This window comes from Myotis yumanensis, unplaced genomic scaffold (genome assembly GCF_028538775.1).
Source record: "Myotis yumanensis isolate MYYU_CA2020_CCGP unplaced genomic scaffold, mMyoYum1.0.hap1 SCAF_3, whole genome shotgun sequence".
Lineage (NCBI taxonomy): Eukaryota > Metazoa > Chordata > Mammalia > Chiroptera > Vespertilionidae > Myotis > Myotis yumanensis.
The window spans coordinates 182,893,715-182,920,065 of NW_027223754.1; the positions used below are offsets into that span (position 1 = coordinate 182,893,715).

The 26,351-nt window shown below is 39.9% G+C and overlaps 1 protein-coding gene across 6 annotated transcripts in view; it reads left to right on the forward strand.

The window, feature by feature from the left end:
* The first annotated feature begins 4,376 nt into the window (after positions 1 to 4,376).
* ABCC9 (ATP binding cassette subfamily C member 9) overlaps positions 4,377 to 26,351 on the forward strand; it is a 124,056-nt gene continuing 102,081 nt past the window's right edge. For 3 of the 6 annotated variants that reach the window (XM_070410582.1, XM_070410586.1, XM_070410585.1), the window contains exons 1-4: positions 4,378 to 4,525; positions 4,868 to 4,982; positions 8,133 to 8,294; positions 25,308 to 25,449. In XM_070410582.1, coding sequence (XP_070266683.1) covers positions 8,153 to 8,294; positions 25,308 to 25,449 — 284 coding nt within the window. In that variant the 5' untranslated portion in view covers positions 4,378 to 4,525; positions 4,868 to 4,982; positions 8,133 to 8,152. Of the gene's footprint in view, positions 4,526 to 4,565; positions 4,759 to 4,867; positions 4,983 to 8,132; positions 8,295 to 25,307; positions 25,450 to 26,351 lie in introns of those variants that run through there. The other 3 variants (XM_070410584.1, XM_070410588.1, XM_070410583.1) reach the window with 2 other exon arrangements.

Sequence of the window (26,351 nt, forward strand, 5' to 3'; positions counted from 1 at the left end):
TCATAATTCAAAGCTTAAGTCATACATTTGCATTACAAAGAGAGAAGCCAAATATCAGGGCTTACACGCAATTATTCATGTTTTTGTGGTGATGCTGTTGCCAACAAACCCACTGTGCTTTCAGACCTATAAAAGTATAGCCGGTACAGTTACAATAGTAGGCTATCCCTTACCATCCAGGTTTGTGGAAGTCCACTCTATGACATTTGAACAACCACAGAACCACCTAAGGAAGCATTTTCCCAGAGCATATCTCCTTTGTTAAGTTGCGCAGAACTGCCTAGGTGAATCCAGAGAAATGTCAGTTAGACATATTTAAATATGCTCTCTAGGATATGAACAAATCTCACATACTATATAGCACTAATGAGAAATTAATTCTAGAATTCTGCCTACTAATTTATTAAGAATTTAATAAATTAGAATCCACAAAGGGAAAGCAATTACATTGAAACGGAATTTTTGGACTGGACTGGAACTCAGATTCTTTGTCCGCAGGAGTCGACGAATGAATCCACGGACAGAGGATAGTATAGCAAAGGTGGAGATTTATTGAAGAACAAGTACAGACTCCCACGTGGGGAGAGGGAAAGAGTCCCAAGAATGGACTCCCACATGGGGAGGAGGAAAGGGTCCCACAGAGTTCCTTTTTCCTATGGTTTAAAGGCTACAGATCCTTGTGCCTTGATATCCCCTCTGATTGGTCACTATTCCCTTAGACTGGTTACTATAGTAACTCCTGAGCTCAAAGGTCAATCTCACCTGTGACATGTGAGGTTCTCCCCCCACCTTCCTTGTTGTTTTCCTATTCCCTTTGGGATTTCTTCTTCTCCTTCTGGATGAAGGGGGTCCTTCCCTTTATTTTGTAACTATAGACCTTTTGCTGTTTCCAGCTCCCTCATTCTATGGAAATGTACCTGTTGCAGCTTTTCAGTTTCCCTATTCTATGGAAATATACTTCTGCTGCTTTGCAGCCCTGTGCTTCTTTCCATGGTCCCCTTGATTTCTACATTTTCCTAAAACCTGTGTTTTCACCCCTAAAAATTCCTGTTTCAGAGCCATGAGGGTGAGTAAGTTCTCTTCTAAAGAGTGTAGGAGGTGATGAAGGAAGAGAACCTAAAGTAACAACTAAATGTAGGGAGTAAGTAGTGAACGAGTCTCTGTAGGGGACTAAGCAAAAGTACACTACTGGAAGGAAGAGTTTGATGTGTTAAAACAAAGGAAGTAAACTTCCAAAAAGGAAGATAATTAAGAGTGTCAAAGTGGTAGAGAGAAGCCAGGCAGGATTAAAACTAAAAGAGGCTGCAACATTTGGCAATTAAGGAACTGTCTGGTGCATTATTCTTCTGAAAGGGTGTTCTGTTCTCTGTCCCACTGTGATAGTGGCGGGTTAGGCCCTCACCATCTCGCACTTGTTTTGCATCCCTGTTTCCATCTCACCCCCACCAACCTGTCTTCCACATTGCCTACAGAGAGATCTTTTTAGAGTAGGGATTTGGTCATAGAATCTCATGCTTGCTTGGGAAACTTGGGAAGAAGCTTCACCTTGTTCGGCTTGAAATACATCTTTATCACAAACCAGTCTCTAGCAATCCTTCCAACTCACTGCATCTTCATTTATTTATTCCACATTAAGCTACTTAGAGTTTTTCAAGCATGAGAAGGCTTATCAGGTTTTGAGTTTCTTCGGCACATGCTGTTCTTAGTGTTTGGGAAACTTTTTGAGCCTAAGTGCCCATCAGTAGATGAATGGATTAGAAAACTGTGGTACATCTACACGATGGAATACTATGCTGCTGTAAAAAAGAAGGAACTCTTACCACTTGCAACAGCATGGATGGAACTGGAGAGCATTATGCTAAGTGAAATAAACCAGTCAATGAAGGAAAAATACCACATGATCTCACCCATTTATGGATAATAAAGACCATAATAAACTTTTGTACAAAAATATATACAGAGGCAGAGCTGCCTCAAACAGACTGTCTAACTACAGCAGGAAGGTCGGGGAGGGTTGGGGGGGCGGGGTGGGGGGGTAAGAGATCAACCGAAGGACTTGTGTGCATGCATATAAGCATAACCAATGGACATAAGACACTGGGGGGTAGGGGAGGCCAGGGGATTGTCAAGGGCGGGGAAAAAAAAAAGGAGACATATGTAATACTCTTTGTAATACTTTAAGCAATAAAAAAATAAAAAATAATAATTTATCATATAATTATATATGGTAGTGAAAATTTGGCAATTCTTTGCCTAACAATAGGAAGATGGGGTTAAAATGTTGGGATAGCCACACAATGGAATACTATGCAGCCATTTAAATGATTTCTATAAAGTTTTAAAAATACTATTAAGAAATAATTGTTTTAATTTAATTTAATTTTTAAAAGAAAGAGTATTTAAATTTTTTAAAATATATTTTTTTGATTTCAGAAAGGAAGGGAGAGGGAGAGAGAGATAGAAACATCAATGATGAGAGAGAATCATTGATCAGCTATGCCCTCCACTGGGGATGGATCCAGCAACCTAGGCATGTGCCCTGACCAGGAATGGAACCATAACCTCCTGGTTCATAGGTCGACACCTAACTACCCAGCCATGCCAGCTGGGCGGGAAATAATTGTTTTAAAAGATACTGTGGGGAGATAAATTGTTTTGTAATTTCCAATAATATAAAACATACATAGTAAAAAAATAACCATAGCATAAACATTAGCTTTTACTGAACAGCAGATACTTTCTCAGCACTTTAAATGAATTGTATTACTTACCCTCACATCAAACCTATAAAGCATTTTTTTAAAAAATTTATACCATTGAACAGTTGAGGAAACTGATATACAGAGGGATGAAGCCACTTGTCCAAAGTCTCTGTGGTAACAAGTGGGATAGCAGGATTTGATAGCAGACCAGCTTCTGCATCCAACTCTTTTAAGCACTGCACTATATGGCTTGTTTTTGTTAAAACATAACAATGTTTTCAGTGGTTTTATAAGTTTGGGGGCTCATTGGCCTCCCTTATACTTTTCTATATCTTCCAAAGTTTCTACATTGAGCATTTGTCATTATAAATAATCTTAATAATGGGTTTTTTTAATCACCAAATCAACTTGATTTTGTGTAGTCCCACTCAGAGCCTGTATCTGGGGATTATTTGCAGCTCCCTCGTTCCAGTACCTGGATCCCCAATCTTGAAGCACTCTCTTTTCTCCCTGTGCGCCTGTGTCGCCCCAAACAGCTCTGGGGTGCAGTTAGTTGCCAAGCTTTTAAAGGCCGCAGGGCCTGAGCTCTGAGAACCCTCCCTGGTGCGGCCCCACGAGGCCCTGCAGACCCCTAGCGGCCACGGGTTCCAGGTTCAGTCGCTGACCAAAGCCAGGCATTCTTCCAGAGTGAGGCGCCCATGAGGAAATCCCCAGGGGCTGGCAGGCCGGGAATCGGTCTCTGCCCACCGTCAGAGAGGCCAGGAGGCCGCCGGGGTTTAGGGTTCAGGTCCGGGATCCAGCTCCGGGTGCCGTGGCCTTGGAGCGGCGCCTCTTGGGCGAGGGGTCGCGCGGGGAGCCAGGGAGGCAGCCGCCCGCCTGCCTGACCATCAGTTACCAGATCTAGGACAGTTGCCGAAAACAGTGCTTCCTTCAAGCCGACTGAGCACTGGTCTCCGAGAAAACAGCGTGTTACTTGAAGAAGGTGGTCTAGGAGGAAATTGATGGCTGGCGTCCTGGGGGTCGGGGGTTATTGTGGAGTGAGTGTGATTTAAACACGTTATCTTCTGAAGACTAAGTGATCTCTCTAATTCGGGTGGGGAGCACGAGTAGGGAGCATTGTGTGTGCAGCCGTGGGAGCCGAAGTCCCACTTTGGGGCGCAGGAGAAGGGTGGCCCTGCGGGAGCGGCCAATGGTCCGCAGGAGGAACCGAGGTTCCCAGGCGCGTGGGGCAACCATTCGCCTGGAGCCTGCCTTGCTCCTGTAAAACGTTCGCACGCACCAATAATACACCCCCCGCGGCCGGTTCTCCTGCCTGGAATGAGCCCTTCATTACCCCGGTCTGCTCAGGGGGGAAATAGTGAAACCCCCAAATCTGCCTCCTTGTGTGATCCATCAAAGGGCGCAAACAGAGCCCGGGGAAGAAAAATGCAAGCGAATGCCTCGCGTATTTTGACGTTTAAAAACCAGACTCCGGTGAATCATTGCATCACAGAGTGAAAGTTTCTGTGTCGGATGAAGCTTGGGGGACGCACAGTACTTGAGTTTCTAAAAAATCTCGGCACCGCGCGCCCCAAGTCAGCGACTCGCGAGCCGAGCGCCGGGCCGAGCGGGGGTGGGGAGGGTCTCCAGTCGCCGGCGCTGCGCTGCGCTCGGGGCTGCTGCCCAGTTTCCTGCCTCCGAGTCGCCGCGTCCGCCCCAGCCCAGAACAGTGTGTGCAATTTAGAAACTCGATAGGAGGCAGCAGCTGATCTCCCACCACCCTAAAAATAATCCACTGCGCGCCCTGCGGGCTTCGGATAGGGGAGGAAAGCTCTGCCTTCGGAGTAAGTGAGCCCACGTCTTTTACATTAATATCATTTAACCTCTTAAGCCGTCGGTTTGGATCTAACGTTTCGCCAACCAGAAGGCGCCCGCGCACTCTGCGGGGCTCTGCCTTCCCGGTGGCTATTTCTAGGATCAGGGAGCGGGCCTCAGCCCGAGTCCAGAGGGCGTGGGGATCAGGTTTCCAGCGTTTCTTGCAAAACTGCCGGCTCCTTCTTAACCCGCTGGAGATCGTGTAAGGAGTTAATTTCCTTTTTCCCCCCCCCTCTTAGACATTAACTGTGTTTTTCACGAAGTAGTTTTCTATCTGCTTAATTTTTGTTATTCTTTGTTTTGTTTTTTAGGAGTTCTGCTTCCCGGTTTGAAATTTACCCCTAAGACAGTGTAGGAAGCCGGTGTTTTGAAGGTAGCGCCAGTGCGCCAGTAGGGGTTTGAAGCAGCATCAAGCCAATACCAAAGGTATTTATTTGTTGCTTTATTTGTTTAGTTTGGGATTTAAAAAAAAACACACACACACACCATTGGCGTGTCTGTGTAAGGAATCTTATCTGCGGAGCAGTGCCAGCATTTCCTTTGGTTTGGGATAGAACTTCAATGGGTGCGTTCAGTTCAGGCACTGAATCCGAAGTCAGTGGGCATTTTTTTGGTAGTGATTTTCCCACTCGGATCTGTCGTTTATAGACAGATAGGTAGATAGACAGATAGATAAACAGACAGACATATTTGAGCTCATGTTTTATGACCCATCGACTGAATAACTTCAAGACGGTATTATATTTGTTTTAATAACTAGTTGATCTGATCCTGAAAATGCCTTAGATAAGGATAAAGTCCTAAGTAAATTATTTAATATGTAACGTTCCTTTCTCATAACATAATTTAGTTAATCTCTGAATAACTAAAGAGTGAATTATTGTGTAAATACGAATGAAAGCTTTAATATTGCTTTTGGTGTGTTTTCTTTAGATGTTTCCAGCATGTTAAATTCTCAGGGACTGCTACTACATTAGAACTGACACTCTCTGCTGGATGAATAAGAAAGAGTACTAGTTTTCCCTTACTTTACTCGTGTAAACTAAATCCACATTTTTTAACTCCTGAGGGTAGTTCTCATACAATGCAGTTCAAAGAATAAGAATACTGAGAGTAGAATTCTTGACATGAAATCATGTTTGGTCATCTAGGAGTAGTTTCTTTTTGTGTTTTTGCTCTGCAGACCACCCCTATCACAAAATTTCACTTCAGATGTTTGTCTTTAAAGTTCATTTAGTCACGTTCTCTGACTCTATCAGCTGTCCTAAACAAATACTTGAACATCTTCCCATGGTTTTATGCTGGTGAGGAGAAAAATGTCCTGCCTTCCTGTCTGGTCTGTCTTCCCTCTCCCTCCTCCTTGATGCTGGGCCTCTGTCAGTGCTTAGCTGAGCTAGACAGATCCAGAAGGGGTGGGGCTGAAAGATGTCAGGGATCAGAGTTTAGCCAGCAAGAGCAGCAATTTGTACCCTTCCCAAACCCTTTCTAATTTAACCTGGGTTCTGCTGGGAAACCTGGAATGATATTTGGAGATCTAAGAATTAGTTAAAAATCCTGGTTGAATAAAAACTCGTAAGGTAAACACAATGATTTTCAATGTATCTACCATAAGTTCATTCCTTCCTTCTTTTTGTCCCTGTTGGGTTGTAGTATGGTCTGGCAGTTAGAATGTGCCACAGTCAAAGGGAGAGGATGGAAGAGGAGGCAGGTGAAAAGGCAAAAGGAGAGATGTGGTGAGAGACAGGGAACAGGTTGGGAGCCAGGAGGAGTCTGAGGTTAGAGATTATGGTAGAAGGAAGAAACCATTCTAAAGCTTTCGCTTTATTAATCTGAAGTATGCACCTTCGTGTGATAATGTTACTGTATATTTCTCTGACTTTTACACCATAACCTTTACATAATACCAAGAACTGTTGGGATTGATGTAGCCTATCAGTCTAAAACCACAGGGACTGTTTCTGTCATCTGCACTATTGGATCCCTACTGTCTAGCACAGGATCAGCTTCTGTGAGTATTTTTACAGTTAATTAGTTAATGGTCTAGTATCCCAGATAGCAGGTACAGGACCAAAAATATTCTTTGTCTTTTTCAGGTTGTTTGTACTTCTTTGATAATTTCTTTCCACAGTCACACACATGTATCCAAAAGTTACTTAATTGGTTGGTATTAGGACTGATTAAATACTAAGCAGGTTATCCTTAGAGCTAATGAAGTTTTGCAAATTCAGATTACATTTTTAGCATCTGACTCAGAAATAATGATTAAATGTCAAGGTTTATAAATGTGGCCAATTGGAATATTATCATTTTGAATAAAATTATAAAACCAGCTAAAATAAATAAAACAGTTTATACATGTCTTTCAATTTAGAATGTACTTAAAGTTTTCTTTTATGACGTGTATTAAAAATTTCATTACTAGCTACTATTACTTTTTATTTTCTGTTTTTCATCATTATCAGAAATAATCTAACAATTATAAATCATAATTTCTGTATTCCTGTTATTTTAAAGATCTTAAGTTATTTTTAATTCTTTTATCCAGCTTGGAATCTTATAGTTGATAAAGATTTGCTAAGTATATAACCTTATCTTGAGTTTTTTTTAAGTATAACTTTTTTTTTAAGATAGAAAAGTCTCGCCAAGGCCGGTTTGGCTCAGTGGATAGAGCGTCGGCCTGGCGACTGAAAGGTCCCAGGTTCAATTCCGGTCAAGGGCACGTACCTGGGTTGCGGGCACGTCCCCAGTAGGAGATGTGCAGGAGGCAGCTGATCGATGTTTCTCTCTCATCGATGTTTCTAACTCTCTATCCCTCTCCCTTCCTCTCTGTAAAAAATCAATAAAATATATTAAAAAAAAAAAAAAAGATAGAAAAGTCTCAACTAGAGAGCATATCAATGATTAATAAAAACAAAAAAGGTTTACCAAAACAATATGTGAGAGGAACTCCATATAAGCTTTACTAGACTGTAAATACATAGGCTTTCTAACCAGTTGTTCTACTTATATAATGTTATATAAAACTTTTGTTTGAAATTTGGTTTCTCCAATAATTTACCTACTGTAGCCAATCTTTTCTATGTAACACTATTTTTTTCCCCAGGGAAAAAATATTATTTGTGACCATTGATTCTAAAACAAATCAAAGAAAGAGGAGAGAAAAATAGTACTGTTTTAGTTATTCAAGCCACTGCCAGCCTTTAATAATCTAGCTCAGAATCCAGGCCTACATAAATGAGGAAAAGAAATAAAGTCCAGTGAGGCTAAAGTCTTAAGCTGCTACTTATTTTAATAAGAATAGGTAAGTTATTTTCTTAAAAAAAATAGATTGGAGGCTGTGTGATACAACTGGACAAACAGTTTATAGTCAGACACCTAGGTGTGGATGCCAGCTATTCTATTGGTTGGCAAGTTTCTCAACCAATCTGAACCTCTATATCCTCCTCTGTGAATTGTGAATAACTCTACTAACATTGCATGGTTTTTCTTAGGGCTTAAGATAACACCTTTTTAAGGCTATAATTTTATAATGGAAAATTTAATAATAAGAGGCTCTCCTTTTACTCTTCATTTTAGAGTAAACCATATCATAAGAAATGAACCTTTCATTCTGTGGCGACAGCATTTCTTCATATAATATCAACGGTGGTGTTTTGGAAAATACCTGCTTTGTGGATGCCCTCAACCTAGTTCCTCATGTCTTCCTGTTGTTTATCACTTTTCCAATATTATTTATTGGTAAGTAATCTGTTCTATATTACATCACCTAATGTTTATGAAAAAGTCTTATTAATGGCTGAGATTTGGTATAATGTTGACTAATTTCTCCAAGATGAAAAGTGATATATAACTCTGTAAGAAAAAAAACAACATACACACAAGCAAGTATTATGTATTCCAGTTATTTATTTATTTATTTTACCTAACATTCTGTATGTAAAATAGAATTTACATGCCATCTTAGAAATGGACATCAAGTAGCAGCAACAGGGTTTTTTTTTAAAGAGGAAAAAGATAATTATACAAGATAAATCAAAAGCATTTGCTGAGTCTTACTTTATGTTAGGTAAAGAGAATGGAAAATGACTAAAGCACAGTACTTGCCTAGAATATTCACTGGAGTAAGCCAGTGAAACAGATGTGTCAAAATTAAGATAAATGATTACAATAGTCCCCCTTTATTTATGGTTTCATCTTCTGCGATTTTACTTACCTGCGGTCAACTGCACTCAGAAAATACTAACTGGGAAATTCCAGAAATAAATTATTCATAAGTTTTAAATTGATGTTGTTCTAAGTAGCATGATGAAATCTCGTGCCTTCCCATTCTGCCCCACCAGGGATGTAGTTCATCCTTTTGTCCAGTGTGTCCATGATGTACATGCTACACAGCCATTGGTTACTTAGCCAACTTGGTGACTATCACACTATCACAGTGCTTGTGTTCATTATTTAATAATGACCCCAAAGTGCAAGAATAGTAAGAAAGCTCAACTATGTCAAAGAGAAGTCATAAAAGGCTTATTTTAAATGGTAAGGTGAATACAGAGCAATTAAATATTTTAAGAGAGAAAAAAAGAACACATTCACTTAACTTTTATTACAATGTACTGTTAAAATTGTCTGATTTTATTATTAGTCATTTTTGTTAACCTGGTGTTTTTCCAAATTTATAAATTAAACTTTATCATAGGTATGTATAGGAAAAAAGCAATATATATAGTTTGGTACTATCTTCGGTTTCATGCATCCACTGGGAGTCTTGGAATGTATCTTTCAAGGATAAGGGAAGACTGCTATATACCACATTGTAAGTCCAATTACAGATATAGGAACAAATTTACCTAGGAATTAACCTGCTAGAACAACTAACTCTTCCTAGAGCTGGAAGGGAAGTTCTTTTTTTTTTTTTTGTATCATTTTTTTTTTTAATTTTTTTATTGCTTAAAGTATTACAAAGGGTATTACATATGTGTCCTTTTTTCCCCCACCCTTGACAATCCCCTGGCCTCCCCTACCCCCCAGTGTATATGTCCATTGGTTATGCTTATATGCATGCATACAAGTCCTTCGGTTAATCTCTTACCCCTCTTCCTCCTGCCCCCCAACCCTCCCCGGCCTTCCCGCTACAGTTTGACAATCTGTTTGAGGCAGCTCTGCCTCTGTATCTATTATTGTTCAAAAGTTTATAATGGTCTTTATTATCCATGAATGTGTGAGATCATGTGGTATTTTTCCTTCATTGACTGGCTTATTTCACTTAGCATAATGCTCTCCAGTTCCATCCATGCCGTTGCAAATGGTAAGAGTTCCTTCTTTTTTACAGCAGCATAGTATTCCATCGTGTAGATGTACCACAGTTTTCTAATCCATTCATCTACTGATGGGCACTTAGGCTGTTTCCAGATCTTAGCTATGGTGAATTGTGCTGCTATGAACATAGGGGTGCATATATCCTTTCTAATTGGTGTTTCTGGTTTCTTGGGATATATTCCTAGAAGTGGGATCATAGGGTCAAATGGGAGTTCCATTTCCAGTTTTTTGAGGAAACTCCATACTGTCTTCCATAGTGGCTGCACCAGTCTGCATTCCCACCAGCAGTGCACGAGTGTTCCTTTTTCTCCACATCCTCTCCAGCACTTGTCGTTTGTTGATTTGTTGATGATAGCCAGTCTGACAGGTGTGAGATGGTACCTCATTGTTGTTTTGATTTGCATCTCTAGGATGATTAGTGACTTTGAGCATGTTTTCATATGTCTCTTGGCTTTCTGAATGTCCTCTTTTGAAAGGTGTCTATTTAGGTCCTTTGCCCATTTTTTGATTGGGTTGTGTATCTTCCTTTTGTTAAGTTGTATGAGTTCCCTATAAATTTTGGAGATTAGGCCCTTATCAGATATGACGTTGGCAAATATGTTTTCCCACGCAGTGGGTTTTCTCGTTGTTTTGTTGATGGTTTCTTTTGCTGTGCAGAAGCTTTTTATTTTGATGTAGTCCCATTTGTTCATTTTCTCTTTAGTTTCAAGTGCCCTAGGAGCTGTATCAGTGAAGAAATTGCTTCGGCATATGTCTGAGATTTTGTTGTCTTTGGATTCCTCTAGAATTTTTATGGTTTCCTGTCATACATTTAAGTCCTTTATCCATTTTGAGTTTATTTTTGTATATGGTGTTACTTGGTGGTCTAGTTTCATTTTCTTGCATATATCTGTCCAATTTTCCCAACACCATTTATTGAAGAGACTATCTTGGCTCCATTGAATGTTCTTTCCTCCTTTGTCAAATATTAATTGAGCATATTGGTTCGGGCCGATTTCTGGGTTCTCTATTCTATTCCATTGATCTATATGCCTGTTCTTGTGCCAGTACCAGGCAGTTTTGAGAACAGTGGCTTTGTAATACATCTTGATATCTGGTATTGAGATCCCACCTACTTTCTTCTTTCTCAGGATTGCTGCAGCTATTCGGGGTCTTTTTTTATTCCAAATAAATTTTTGGAGAGTTCGTTCTAGATCTGTGAAGTATGCCGTTGGTATTTTGATGGGAAGTGCGTTGAATTTATAGATTGCTTTGGGTAGTATGGACATTTTAATGATGTTGATTCTATCAATCCATGAACACGGTATGTTCTTCCATCTGTTTATGTCTTCCTCTATCTCTTTTTTCAACGTCCTGTAGTTTTCTGAGTAGAGGTCTTTTACCTCTTTAAGTTTATTCCTAGGTATCTTAATTTTTTTGGTGCGATGGTAAATGGGATTGTTTTTCTAATCTCTCTTTCTGAAAGTTCACTATTGGTGTATAGAAATGCCTCAGATTTCTTGGCATTAATTTTGTATCCTTCTACTTTGCCAAATCCATGTATTAAGTCTAGTAGTTTTTTGATGGAGTCTCTAGGGTTTTGTATGTATAATATCATGTCGTCTGCAAATAAGGACAGTTTTACTTCATCTTTTCCAATTTGGATGCCTTTTATTTCTTCTTCTTGTCTAATTGCAATGGCTAAAACTTCCAGTACTATGTTGAACAGGAGTGGTGAGAGTGGGCATCCCTGTCTTGTTCCTGTTCTTAGGGGAAATGGTGTTAGTTTTTGTCCATTGAGTATGATGTTGGCTGTGGGCCTGTCATATATGGCTTTTATTATGTTGAGGTATGATCCTTCTACTCCCACCTTGCTGAGAGTTTTTATCAAAAATGGGTGTTGGATTTTGTCAAATGCTTTTTCTGCATCAATTGATATGACCATGTGGTTTTTTTCTTTCAGTTTGTTTATGTCATGTATCACGTTTATTGATTTGCGGATATTGTACCATCCTTGCATCCTTGGAATAATTCCTACTTGGTCATGGTGTATGATCTTTCTGATGTACTGCTGGATCCGATTTGCTAAGATTTTGTTGAGGATTTTGGCATCTATGTTCATGAGGGATATTGGCCTGTAATTCTCTTTCATTGTGTTGTCTTTACCTGGTTTTGGTATTAGGGTGATGCTGGCTTCATAGAATGAGCTTGGAAGTGTTCCTTCCTCTTGAATTTTTTGTAGTAGTCTGAGGAGGATAGGTTTTAGTTCTTCCTTGAATGTTTGGTAAAACTCCCCTGTGAAGACGTCTGGTCCTGGGTTTTTGTTTGCTGGAAGCTTTTTGATGACTGCTTCAATTTCTTCCATAGTTATTGGCCTATTGAGATTTTTAGATTCTTCCTGATTGAGTTTTGGAATGTTGTATTTTTCTAGGAATTTGTCCATTTCCTGCAGGTTGTCTAGTTTGTTGGAGTAGAGCTGTCCATAGTATTTTTTTAACAATCATTTGTTAAAAAATTTCTGTGGGGTCTGTTGTTATTTCGCCTCTATCGTTTCTGATTTTGTTTATTTGGGTCCTCTCTCTTTGCTTCTCGGTGAGCCTGGCTAGAGGTTTGTCAATCTTGTTTATCCTTTCAAAGAACCAGCTCTTGGTTTCATTGATTTTCTGTATTGTTTTTTGGTCTCTATGTCATTTATGTCTGCTCTAATCTTTATTATCTCCTTCCTTCTGCTCACTCTGGGGTTTTCTTGTTGCTCTCTTTCTAATTCTTTGAGTTGTCGAGTTAGATGATTTATTACCATTTTGTCTTGTTTTTTGAGATAGGCATGTAGAGCTATAAACTTCCCTCTCAGGACTGCTTTCATTGTGTCCCATAGGTTTTGGATTGTTGTGTTTTCATTGTCATTAGTTTCTAGGATGTTTTTAATTTCTTCTTTAATCTCATTGGTAACCCAATCAATATTTAATAACATGCTTTTCAGCTTCCAAGTGTTTGAGTATTTTGGGTTGTTTTTATTGTAGTTTATTTCTAATATTATGCCATCATGGTCTAAGAAGATGCTTTTTATGATTTCAATCTTCTTGAATTTGTGGAGACTTTGCTTGTGACCCAATATGTGGTCTATTTTTGAATCTGTCCCATGAGCACTTGAGTAGAATGTATTTTCCGCGGCTTTGGGGTGAAGTGTTCTGAAGATGTCTATTAAGTCCATCTGATCTAGTGAGTCATTTAGGATTGCTATTTCTTTGCTCATTGTTTGTCTAGAGGACTTATCCAGTGATGTCAGTGGTGTATTAAAGTCCCCTACTATGATTGTATTGTTGTCAATCTCTCCTTTGATATCTTCCAGGAGTTTTTTTATGTATTTGGGTGCTCCTGCATTGGGTGTATATATGTTTACCAGGGTTATATCTTCTTGTTGTATTGATCCCTTTAGTATTATGAAGTGGCCTTCCTTATCTCTGGTTATGGCCTTTACTTTGAGGTCTATTTTGACCGATATAAGTATTGCTACCCCAGCTTTCTTTTCCTTTCCATTTGCCTGAAAGATATTTTTCCATCCCTTCACTTTCAGTCTGTGTGAGTCTCTTCTAATGAGGTGGGTCTCTTGTAGACAGCAGATATATGGGTCATGTTTTTTTATCCATTCAGCCACTCGATATCTTTTGGTTGGAGCATTTAGTCCATTTACGTTTAAAGTTATTATTAAAAGGTACTTGTTTGTAGCCATTTCTTTTTTTGTGTGGCTGTTTTCTTTCTGAGCTTTTTATTTTTTTTTACACCAGTCCCTTTAGCATTTCTTGCATTGCTGGCTTGGTGGTGATAAACTCCCTTAGCCTTTTTTTGTCTATGAAGCTTCTTTTTTTTTTATTTTTTTTTTATTTTTATTTATTTATTTATTTATTTATTTATTTATTTTTTGTAACAGTATGTGAGAAACATTTTAATAAAAATTTTGTAACTTAATTTTTACAATAGCCTGTTATACATAATTATTAATAATGAACTACAATGTTCGCTAATGACTGATTACTATAATTGTGTTGCATTCATTTCCCTTATGCGCCTTACACGCAGGCGCACCATTTCTCTCCACTAATACTAGCAGCGAATATTTCAGCAGCTGATTGCCACATCTTTAGTCTTTTTTTTTTTTTTTTTCGCTTAAAGTATTACAAAGGGTATTACATAAGTGTCCTTTTTCCCCCCCCCACCCTTGACAAACCCCTACCCTCCCTTACCCCCCAGTGTCTTATGTCCATTAGTTATGCTTATATGCATGCATACAAGTCCTTCGGTTGATCTCTTACTCCCCTCCCTCCTGCCCCCCAACTCTCTCTGGCCTTCCCACTGCAGTTTGACAATCAGTTTGAGGCAGCTCTGCCTCTGTATCTATTATTGTTCAAAAGTTTGTAATGGTCTTTATTATCCATGAATGAGTGAGATCATGTGGTATTTTTCCTTCATTGACTGGCTTGTTTCACTTAGCATAATGCTCTCCAGTTCCATCCATGATGTTGCAAATGGTAGGAGTTCCTTCTTTTTAACAGCAGCATAGTATTCCATCGTGTAGATGTACCACAGTTTTCTAATCCATTCATCTACTGATGGGCACTTAGGCTGTTTCCAGATCTTAGCTATGGTGAATTGTGCTGCTATGAACATAGGGGTGCATATATCCTTTCTGATTGGTGTTTCTGGTTTCTTGGGATATATTCCTAGAAGTGGGATCACAGGGTCAAATGGGAGTTCCATTTCCAATTTTTTGAGGAACCTCCATACTGCCTTCCATAGTGGCTGCACCAGTCTGCATTCCCACCAGCAGTGCACAAGTGTTCCTTTTTCTCCACATCCTCTCCAGCACTTGTCGTTTGTTGATTTGTTGATGATGGCCATTCTGACAGGTGTGAGATGGTACCTCATTGTTGTTTTGATTTGCATCTCTCGGATGATTAGTGACTTTGAGCATGTTTTCATATGTCTCTTGGCTTTCTGAATGTCCTCTTTTGAAAGGTGTCTATTTAGGTCCTTTGCCCATTTTTTGATTGGATTGTTTATCTTCTTTTTGTTAAGTTGTATGAGTTCCCTATAAATTTTGGAGATTAAGCCCTTATCAGATATGACGTTGGCAAATATGTTTTCCCACGAGGTGGGTTTTCTTGTTGTTTTGTTGATGGTTTCTTTTGCTGTGCAGAAGCTTTTTATTTTGATGTAGTCCCATTTGTTCATTTTCTCTTTAGTTTCAACTGCCCTAGGAGCTGTATCAGTGAAGAAATTGTTTTGGCATATGTCTGAGATTTTGTTGCCTTTGTATTCTTCTAGAATTTTTATGGTTTCCTGTCGTACATTTAAGTCCTTTATCCATTTTGAGTTTATTCTTGTGTATGGTGTAAGTTGGTGGTCTAGTTTCATTTTCTTGCATATGTCTGTCCAATTTTCCCAACACCATTTATTGAAGAGACTATCTTGGCTCCATTGTATGTTCATGCCTCCTTTGTCAAAAATTAATTGAGCATATTGGTTCGGGATAATTTCTGGACTCTCTATTCTATTCCACTGATCTATATGTCTGTTCTTGTGCCAGTACCAGGCAGTTTTGAGAACAGTGGCTTTGTAATACAGCTTGATATCTGGCATTGAGATCCCACCTACTTTGTTCTTTCTCAGGATCGTTGCAGCTATTCGGGGTCTTGTTTTATTCCAGATGAATTTTTGGAGAGTTCGTTCTAGATCTTTGAAGAAGGCCATTGGTATTTTAATGGGAAGTGCGTTGAATGTATAGATTGCTTTGGGTAGTACGGACATTTTAATGATGTTGATTCTACCAATCCAAGAACATGGTATGTTCTTCCATCTGTTTATGTCTTCCTCTATCTCTTTTTTCAACGTCCTGTAGTTTTCTGAGTAGAGGTCTTTAACCTCTTTAGTTAAGTTTATTCCTAGGTATCTTAATTTTTTTGGTGCGATGGTAAATGGGATTGTTTTTCTGATCTCCCTTTCTGAAAGTTCACTATTGGTGTATAGAAATGCCTCAGATTTCTTGGGGTTAATTTTGTATCCTGCTACATTGCCAAATTCGTGTATTAAGTCTAGTAGCTTTTTGATGGAGTCTCTAGGGTTTTGTATGTATAATATCATGTCATCTGCAAATAAGGACAGTTTTACTTCATCTTTTCCAATTTGGATGCCTTTTATTTCTTCTTCTTGCCTAATTGCAATGGCTAATACTTCCAGTACTATGTTGAACAGGAGTGGTGAGAGTGGGCATCCCTGTCTTGTTCCTGTTCTTAGGGGAAATGGTGTTAGTTTTTGTCCATTGAGTATGATGTTGGCTGTGGGCCTGTCATATATGGCTTTTATTATGTTGAGGTATGATCCTTCTATTCCCACCTTTCTGAGAGTTTTTATCAAAAATGGGTGTTGGGTTTTGTCAAATGCTTTTTCTGCATCAATTGATATGACCATGTGGTTTTTTTCTTTCAGTTTGTTTATGTCATGTATCACATTTATTGATTTACGGATGTTGTACCATCCTTGCATCTCTGGGATAAATCCTACTTGGTCATGGTGTATGATCCTTCTGATGTACTGCTGGATCCGATTTGCTAAGATTTTGTTGAGGATTTTGGCATCTATGTTCATATTGGCCTGTAATTCTCTTTCATTGTGTTGTCTTTACCTGGTTTTGGTATTAGGGTGATGCTGGCTTCATAGAATGAGCTTGGAAGCGTTCCTTCCTCTTGAATTTTTTGTAGTAGTCTGAGGAGGGTAGGTTTTAGTTCTTCCTTGAATGTTTGGTAGAACTCCCCTGTGAAGCCGTCTGGCCCTGGGCTTTTGTTTGCTGGAAGCTTTCTGATGACTGCTTCAATTTCTTCCATAGTTATTGGCCTATTGAGGTTTTTAGATTCTTCCTGGTTGAGTTTTGGAATGTTGTATTTTTCTAGGAATTTGTCCATTTCCTCCAGGTTGTCTAGTTTGTTGGAGTAGAGTTGCCCGTAGTATTGTTTAACAATCATTTGTATTTCTGTGGGGTCTGTTGTTATTTCGCCTCTATCATTTCTGATTTGGTTTATTTGGGACCTCTCTCTTTGCTTCTTGGTGAGCCTGGCTAGGGGTTTGTCAATCTTGTTTATCCTTTCGAAGAACCAGCTCTTGGTTTCATTGATTTTCTGTATTGTTTTTTTGGTCTCTATTTCATTGATTTCTGCTCTAATCTTTATTATCTCCTTCCTTCTGCTCACTCTGGGGTTTTCTTGTTGCTCTCTTTCTAATTCTTTGAGTTGTAGAGTTAGATGATTGACTACCATTTTTTCTTGTTTTTTGAGATAGGCCTGTAGAGCTATAAACTTTCCTCTCAGGACTGCTTTCATTGTGTCCCAGAGGTTTTGGATTGTTGTGTTTTCATTGTCATTAGTGTCCAGGATGTTTTTAATTTCTTCTTTGATGTCATCAGTAACCCAATCAATATTTAATAACATGCTATTCAGCTTCCAAGTGTTTGAGTATTTTGGGTTGTTTTTATTGTAGTTTATTTCTAACATTATCCCATCGTGGTCTGCGAAGAAGCTTTTTATGATTTCAATCTTCTTGAATTTGTGGAGACTTTGCTTGTGACCCAATATGTGGTCTATTTTTGAATATGTCCCATGAGCACCTGAGAGGAATGTATATTCCGCAGCTGTGGGGTGAAGTGTTCTGAAGATGTCAATTAAGTCCATCTGATCTAGTGAGTCATTTAGGATTGCTGTTTCTTTGCTGAGTTTTTGTCTAGCGGATTTATCCAGTGATGTCAGTGGTGTATTAAAGTCCCCTACTATGATTGTATTGTTGTCGATCTCTCCCCTGATATCTTCCAGAAGTTTTCTTATGTATGTGGGTGCTCCTGCATTGGGTGCATATATGTTTACCAGGGTTATATCTTCTTGTTGTATTGATCCCTTTAGTATTATGAAGTGGCCTTCCTTATCTCTGGTTATGGCCTTCACTTTGAGATGTATTTTGTCAGATATAAGTATTGCTACCCCAGCTTTCTTTTCCTTTCCATTTGCGTGAAAGATATTTTTCCATCCCTTCACTTTCAGTCTGTGTGAGTCCCTTCTAATGAGGTGGGTCTCTTGTAGACAGCAGATGTATGGGTCATGTTTTTTTATCCATTCAGCCACTCGATGTCTTTTGGTTGGAGCATTTAGTCCATTTACATTTAAAGTTATTATTGAAAGGTACTTGTTTGTAGCCATTTCTTTTTGTGTGTGTGTGTGTGGCTGTTTTCTTTCTGAGCTTGATATTTCTTCTTTTTACACCAGTCCCTTTAGCATTTCTTGCATTGCTGGCTTGGTGGTGATAAACTCCCTTAGCCCTTTTTTGTCTGTGAAGCTTCTTATTTCCCCTTCAATTTTGAATGATAGCCTTGCTGGATAGAGTATTCTTGGATTCAGTCCTTTGCTTTGCATCACTTTGTAGATTTCCGTCCATTCTTTTCTGGCCTGATGTGTTTCTGTTGAGAAATCATTTGATAATCTAATGGGAGATCCCTTGTATGTTACTTTCCGTCTCTCTCTTGCAGCCTGTAAGATTCTCTCTTTATCCTGAACATTTGCCATGGTAATTATGATGTGTCTTGGTGTGGGTCTTTTCGGGTTCACCTTGTTTGGGACTCTCTGGGCTTGTGTGACTTTTTTCTTCCCCACCTCAGGGAAGTTTTCTGATATTATTTCTTCGAATAGGTTTTCTAATCCATGTTCATCTTTCTGTTGTTCTGGCACCCCTATTATTCGTATGTTGTTTCGTTTCATGTTGTCCCAAAGCTCCCTTAGGCTCTCCTCCTGTCTTTTAATTTTTTTCTCCATTTGCCGTACAGTTTGAGTGTGTTTTGCTTCCTTGTCTTCTAATTCACTAATTCGGTCCTCCGCTTCTCCTAGTCTACTGTTGGAAAGGAAGTTCTGTTACTGAAGCATACCATGTCATGCAAAGGCCAACATACTCTTGACACATACTTTTTCATGTTAAACCAATATATTGGGACTACAGTGGCCACGTATAGAATACTAGTCATTTATGTGGTATTATTTGTAGGACATTAAGAGTGGTGTTTGGTCAAAATTAGAACATCTTTTTTTAAAGTGCAATTCTATAATTAATAATTCTTTTTTGACATCCGATTTATTTCTTTAGAGTAAGTATTATAACATTCCTAACTGTATTTCTAGCATCAAACACAAAGGCTGGCAAAAAGATATTTAAATCAAGTGGAATTGGAGTGAATATTGTCAATGGGAAAAATCCAGACTATCTCTAATATTGGCTATTTGAGCTAGTGAGAGTACATAAATAAATCACAGTGATATCAAGGATGAGGAAAACTATAATGCTGCAAAAAGACACAGGGCTTGCCTGCAAGAATTTATGGCATAAATTCTAATAAACATGTTAACTGGACTCTGGTTGTTGCTGCGGCTCGAGCACCCCGGAAGCTGCCCCTTTTCGGGGTCATGATGGGCAGCAAGATGGCGTCCGCTAGCAGGGTCGTGCAGGTAGTCAAGCCACATACTCCATTAATAAGGTTCCCTAACAGAAGAGACAATCCTAAACTAGATGTATCAGAAGCTGTGAGATCAACAGGAGTACCATCTCACTAAAATAAACAAACAAACAAAAAACAAACAAACAAACAAAAACATGTTAACTGTAACTAATCATCTAATAGTAAGTTCATTTGGAAACAAATAAGACATGAATCAATTTTCTTTTCAAAGAATGCTTCAGGGAATCTCATCCTATCTAATAATAGACAAACATGGTAATTGACCATACCTTTGCTACGCCTCCATTGGCTAATCAGTGTGATATGCAAATGAACCCAACCAAGATGGCGGCCAGCAGCCACGCAGCTGAAGTGAGCAGGAGGCTTGCTTGGAGGAAGCCAAGGTTCCCCGCCTGCCGCGGCCCGGCTCTGAGCTCCGAAAGCAACAAAGTTTCAATTATAGAAGCTAAACAAACCCCAGATACCTGCTTTCAGCAGGCCGTGGCCACAGAGCTGGAGCGAGCAGGAGCCGGCTCTTAGCTCCAGTGATGGCAACCAAGTTTCAATTATAGAAGGTAAATAAATCCCAGAATTAAAAAAAAGAAAAAGAAAAAAAGGAGAGGCTGGGAGCTTCAGTTGCAGCCAGCCTGAAAATGGCCCTCAGCCCCTCACCCAGACTGGCCAGGCACCCCAGTGGGGACCCCCACCCTAAAGGGGGTGTGGCCACCCTGAAAACAGCCATCAGCCCCTCATCTAGGCTGGCCAGGCTCCCCAGTGGGGACCCCAACCCTGATCCGGACACCCTTCAGGGCAAACCAGCTGGCCCCGACCCATGCACCAGGCCTCTATCCTATATAGTAAAAGGGTAATATGAAAACTGACCCTAACAGCAGAAAGACTGGGAATGACTGGTCACTATGACACACACTGACCACCAGGGGGCAGACGCTCAATGCAGAAGCTGCCCTCTGGGGGTCAGTGCGCTCCCACATGGGGGAGCTCTGCTCAGCCACAAGCCAGGCTGATGGCTGCCAGTACAGCGTTGGTGGTGGGAGTCTCTCCTGACTCCTCAGCAGCGCTAAGGATGTCCAACTTCAGCTTAGGTCTGCTCCACACTGGCAAGTGGACATCCCCTGAGGGCTGCCGGGCTGCCGGGCTGCCAGAGGGATGTCTGATTGCCAGCTTAGGCCCAATCCCCCAGGGAGCAGGCCTAAGCCAGCAGGTGGTCATCCCCCGAGGGGTCCCAGACTGTGAGAGGGCACAGGCCGGGCTGAGGGGACCCCCCCAGTGCACAAATTTTTGTGCACCGGGCCTCTAGTCCTATATAATAAAAGGCTAATATGCAAATTGACTGAACAGTAGAACAATCAGTCGCTATGATGCACACTAACTACCAGAGGGAAGATGCTCAAAGCAGGAGCTACCCGCTGGTGGTCAGTGCGCTCCCACAGGGGGAGCACCTCTCAACCAGAAGCCAGGCTCATGGCTGGTGAGTGCAGTGGCAGTGGCAGGAGAGGCCCATGGGGAGCGGGCCTAAGCCATCAGTTGGACATCACCTGAAGACTCCCAGACTGTGAGAGGGCACAGGCCAGGCTGAGGGATTCCCTCTCCCCTGAGTGCATGAATTTCATGCACCGGGCCTCTAGTTTGTTCATAAAGAAATTTCTTCCTGCAATATTTCAGGCACAAAACTCATTTTTAAATTTATTTATTTATTTTATTAAATTTATTGGTGTGACATTGATGAATAAGATTATATAGGTTTCAACAGTACATTTCTATGATAAATGATCTATATATTGTATTCTGTGCCCATCACCCAAAGTCAAGTCATTCTCTATCATCATATATTTGACCCTCTTTTAACCTCCTTCCCTCTAGTAACCACTGTTGTCTGAGTCTATGAGATGTTTGTTTTTCTTGTGTTTTCATTTGTTGCTTTCAGTTTTATATCCCACATATGAGTGAAATTTATGGTTATTATTTTATTTCGCTTAGCATGATATTCTAAAGGTCCATCCATGTTGTCACAAATGGCAGTATTTCATATTTTCTTATGGCTGAGTAGTATTACATTGTTTATATGTACCATATATTTTTATCCAATCATCTATCAATGAACACTTCAGTTGTTTCCAATTTGAAAACATTTATTTGCAAAGACATATGCACTCCTGTATTCATTGCAGCATTATTCATGGTGGCCAATACATTCATTCTTGACACATATAGGACTTCTCTGGATTCAAAAAATTAGAAAAAAAGATGACAAAATGAGACAAAGTGGAGTTTTTTCCTAGTATACCACATATGAGTTGGCATTACTCTAGTTGTTTGAGGGAAACCATCAAAATTTTACTAAAATGTAATGAATTTTTTCTTCAATGGTGAGCTAAGGGTAAACCTATATTGTTCTTTTTTATTTTTATTAAATCTTTATTGTTCAGATTATTACAGTTGTTCCTCTTCCTCCCCCCCCCCCCCCATAGCTCCCCTCCACCTGGTTCCCACTCCACCCTCTGCCCTTACCCCCCCCCACACACTGTCCTCAGCCATAGGTGTATGATTTTTGTCCAGTCTCTTCCTGCACCCCCCGCACCTCCCAAAACCCCTTTCCCCCTGAGAATTGTCAGTCCTCTCCCTTTCTATGCCCCTGATTCTATTATATTCACCAGTTTATTATGTTCATCAGATTATTTATTCACTTGATTTTTAGATTCACTTGTTGATAGATGTGTATTTGTTGTTCATAATTTGTATCTTTACCTTTTTCTTCTTCTTCCTCTTCTTAAAGGATACCTTTCAGCATTTCATATAATACTGGTTTGGTGGTGGTGAATTCCTTTAGCTTTTTCTTATCTGTGAAGCTCTTTATCTGACCTTCAATTCTGAATGATAGCTTTGCTGGGTAAAGTAATCTTGGTTGTAGGTTCTTGCTATTCATCACTTTGAATATTTCTTGCCACTCCCTTCTGGCCTGCATAGTTTCTGTTGAGAAATCAGCTGACAGTCATATGGGTATTCCCTTGTAGGTAACTGACTTTTTTTTCTCTTGCTGCTTTTAAGATTCTCTCTTTGTCTTTTGCTCTTGGCATTTTAATTATGATGTGTCTTGGTGTGGTCCTCTTTGGATTCCTTTTGTTTGGGGTTCTTTGCGCTTCCTGGACTTGGAAGTCTATTTCTTTCACCAGGTTGGGGAAGTTTACTGTCATTATTTCTTCAAATAGGTTTTCAATATCTTGTTGTCTCTCTTCTTCTGGCACCCCTATAATTCAGATGTTGGTACGCTTGAAGTTGTCCCAGAGGCTCCTTACACTATCTTCATATTTTTGGATTATTTTTTCTTTTTGTTTTTCCAGTTGGGTGTTTTTTGCTTCTTCGTATTTCAAATTTTGATTTGATTCTTGCGATCCTCTAGTCTGCTGTTGGAACTCTGCATAATATTCTTTATTTCAGTCAGTGTATGCTTAATTTCTAGTTGGTCCTTTTTCATAACCTCGAGGGTCTCACTAAATTTATCAGTGGTTTCTAGAAAATTCTTGAAAAACCTTATAACTGTGGTTTTGAACTCTATATCCAGTCGTTTGCTTTCCTCCATTTCTGTCATTTGTGACTTGTTTCTTTTGTCTCCACATTTTTTATGCTTCCCTGTGTTGATAGAGTGGCTTTTTGTGCTAGGTGTCCTATAGGGCGCAGTGGCTCAGCCTCAGCAATTACCTGAGGTGGACACTCTTGGTGCACCCCTTTGTGGGCTTTGTGTACAGTCTTGTTGTAGTTAAGCCTTGATTGTTGTAGGTATCACTGGGAGGAATCGACTTCCAGGCCAATTGGCTGTGAGAATCAGCTGTGTCTGCAGTGGGAGAACTTCTGTGCCAGAGACACCCTTCTGGGGCAAGACTTGCTTCAGTGGGGCTTTGGTGCTCACTGAGTCTGCCCCCTAGTGTGTCCCTTATGGATCTGAGGAGTTGTAATCTGGATGGTCCCACTCTGACCACTGGGTACACTGGCTCTTGGATCTCTGAGGAGGTGCTAATTTAGCCTCCGCCTGAAGCTACCCAGCAGGATCTAAGGAGAGATCTGTAGATTCCTCTTCCTTGTTTGGGGTTTGGAGGTACCCAGATGACGCCCAGCTGTGAAGCAATGCAAGCTGCTGTGGGGCCTTGTGCCTTCTCTTGGAAGTTCTGGGTCTCTCTGACCCAGCTGCAGTTTGTTAGTTAATTTTCAGATTGCAAAGGGCCAGGCCTTTCATATGCAAAAGCCTCTGCACACAGCTTGGGTGGGGTGGGGTCTCAGGGGATCAACAGGGCGGAGCAAGCAGCTATGGCTGCTCCTCAGTCCTACCCTAAGAGGACCCGGGTCTCAGTGTTCCATGGTATTTGCTGCAAGCACTTCTGAGAGAAAGCCGCCCTCGAGTTCCAACCAATGCCAGAGAGTCCAGTTTCTTCCCCTATGTGTCTGGGTCCCCAGAGACTAGCCCGGAACTGGAGTTCAGAGCAGTCGGGAGCTTGTGACTCCCTCCTGATTGAAAAAGACAGCCACGTCCTCAGTTGCCAGCTCTTTCCACATGCGCCTCTGTACCTCTGCACTTTACTTCCGCACCTCCTCTGAGTCTCAGTGTGCTTTTCTCTTTCCTTCTAGTTGTTTCCACTCAGCGAGCCTTCCTGTGGTTCTGGATGATGTATGTTTTGTCTTTTAGTTGTATTTTTGAAGTGGTTGTGCGAGGCAGCAATTTCTAGTTTTTACCCCTGCCGCCATCTTGGTTTTTCCCTATATTGTTCTTTAAAAAAAATATTTTTATTGATTTCAGAGAGGAAAGGAGAGGGAGAGAGAGATAGAAACATCAATAATGAGAGAGAATCATGGAATAGCTGACTCCTGCACGCCCTTAACTCGGAATCCAGCCCGCAACCTGAACTGTGACCTTTTGGTTCATAGGTCGATGCTCAACCGATGAGCCATGCCAGACAGGGCCTTGATTCTGCTTAAAGCTCAACAATGAACAAGACTAGCTTTCTTAGAGAAAATACTCTACCACTGTTGAATAGTACTGGCCCAGTCATAGGTTTTCATTTTTCTCACATGATATGCATATGATTAAGAATTGACTCAACTAATGAGTTCTATATTTCATCATCACATATGACCTTTTTTTGTTAGTCTCTCATAGATCCTGTGTTTTGAGAGGCTTTAGACACCAAACTTATTTTATTAATACTATCATTAATTTTTTTCCTTTTGAATGAATCAGGAACCTGTCAATAAGACCTCTGATTAGCATGAAATAATCATGCTGTCACTCAGAGTTGGTGGTATTCCTGAACAATGCCGTAAGTGTTAACTTGTTAACTTAGGCCAGTGGTCGGCAAACTGCGGCCCCTTGAGTGTGGCTCGTCCACAAAATACCATGTGCGGGCGCGCACGTACAGTGCGATTGAAACTTTGTGGCCACACTCAAGGGGCCAAAGAGCCATATGTGGCTCGCGAGCCGCAGTTTGCCGACCACTGACCTAGGCAGTCTTGTAAAAATAATTTTGAAATTATTTTTTAATATAATGAAAATAGATCAGGATTTCCCCCGTTTCTCTAGAACAGTGATGGCGAACCTTTTGAGCTTGGCGTGTCAGCATTTTGAAAAACCCTAACCTAACTCTGGTGCCGTGACACATATAGAAATTTTTTGATATTTGCAACCATAGTAAAACAAAGACTTATATTTTTGATATTTATTTTATATATTTAAATGCCATTTAACAAAGAAAAATCAACCAAAAAAAAATGAGTTCGCGTGTCACCTCTGACACGCGTGTCATAGGTTCGCCATCACTGCTCTAGAAAGTGCTAGGTTTAATGAACTCCCCAAAGCATATCACAATGTTAATTATTTCCATGATTATAATGGATCCTTTTACTTATCTCTTTTTTTTTTTTTCTTTTTTCAGGATGGGGCAGTCAAAGCTCAAAAGTACAAATTCATCACAACACATGGCTTCACTTTCCTGGACATAACCTGAGATGGATTCTGACGTTTGCTCTCCTATTTGTGCATGTTTGTGAAATAGCAGAGGGCATAGTTGCAGATACGTAAGTGACTTGACTTAGTTAATGGGATTACACTATGCGTACAAGAGAGTGTATTGATAAGGGTAGTAGCTAAGAGCATGGCATCTCAAGCCTAACTTTTTGGTCATAACTTAGGAACAATAGCTGCCACCCAGTATCTATGATGAGCATGCATGTTTGCCATATTTTTGTATTGCTACATAATTTCTTTGATAATACGAGTACAGATCTCTGTGGCTTGTATGCATCGACGTACTTTCTGTTTCTTTGCTCCTTCATCTATGTAGCCCTGACAGAAAGTTCTATTCTTTAAAACACTTTGATGTTTACCTTGTCTTCCAAACTAGGTATAAATAGCAAGATTTAGACAGATAGCTCTAATAACTATCTATTTACAAATAAATGTATAACCAGTTCTCAGATGTTTCCATTTATCTTGTAAAGAAGCAAATATAGATGAGGCAGGCATTAAAGGAGTCCAAGAACCTGTTAGGATATAGCTACAAATCGAGGCACAGCACAAAATTATTTTTAAATCAGGGTTTGTCATAAAACCCTGACTTTTGAAGGAATTTTGTCATTCTTGTAAAAGAAGTTTGTATCAGGCAGTTAGAATGGAATGAATTCTATTTATAAACTTGAACATAATGTAGGGAAAATGTTTTTATCACGTAGTAACAGAAAATAAACTTAGATAATAGAAAAGTTTTGATTATGAAATTATGATAAATAGTACACCTTTCATGAAGAATTTATATGAAAGGGCCTTTAAAGATTTTATAAAGAAAGCTCAAAAAAAAAACATTCATTTTCCTCTTATCTAGTAAAACTTCCCTTGACATCTGTTTATGTTTTGCTCTTGTAATTAACAAGGAATGAAACTTCTAAACTTCCGACACAGAGCCAACTATTTTGTAATGTCA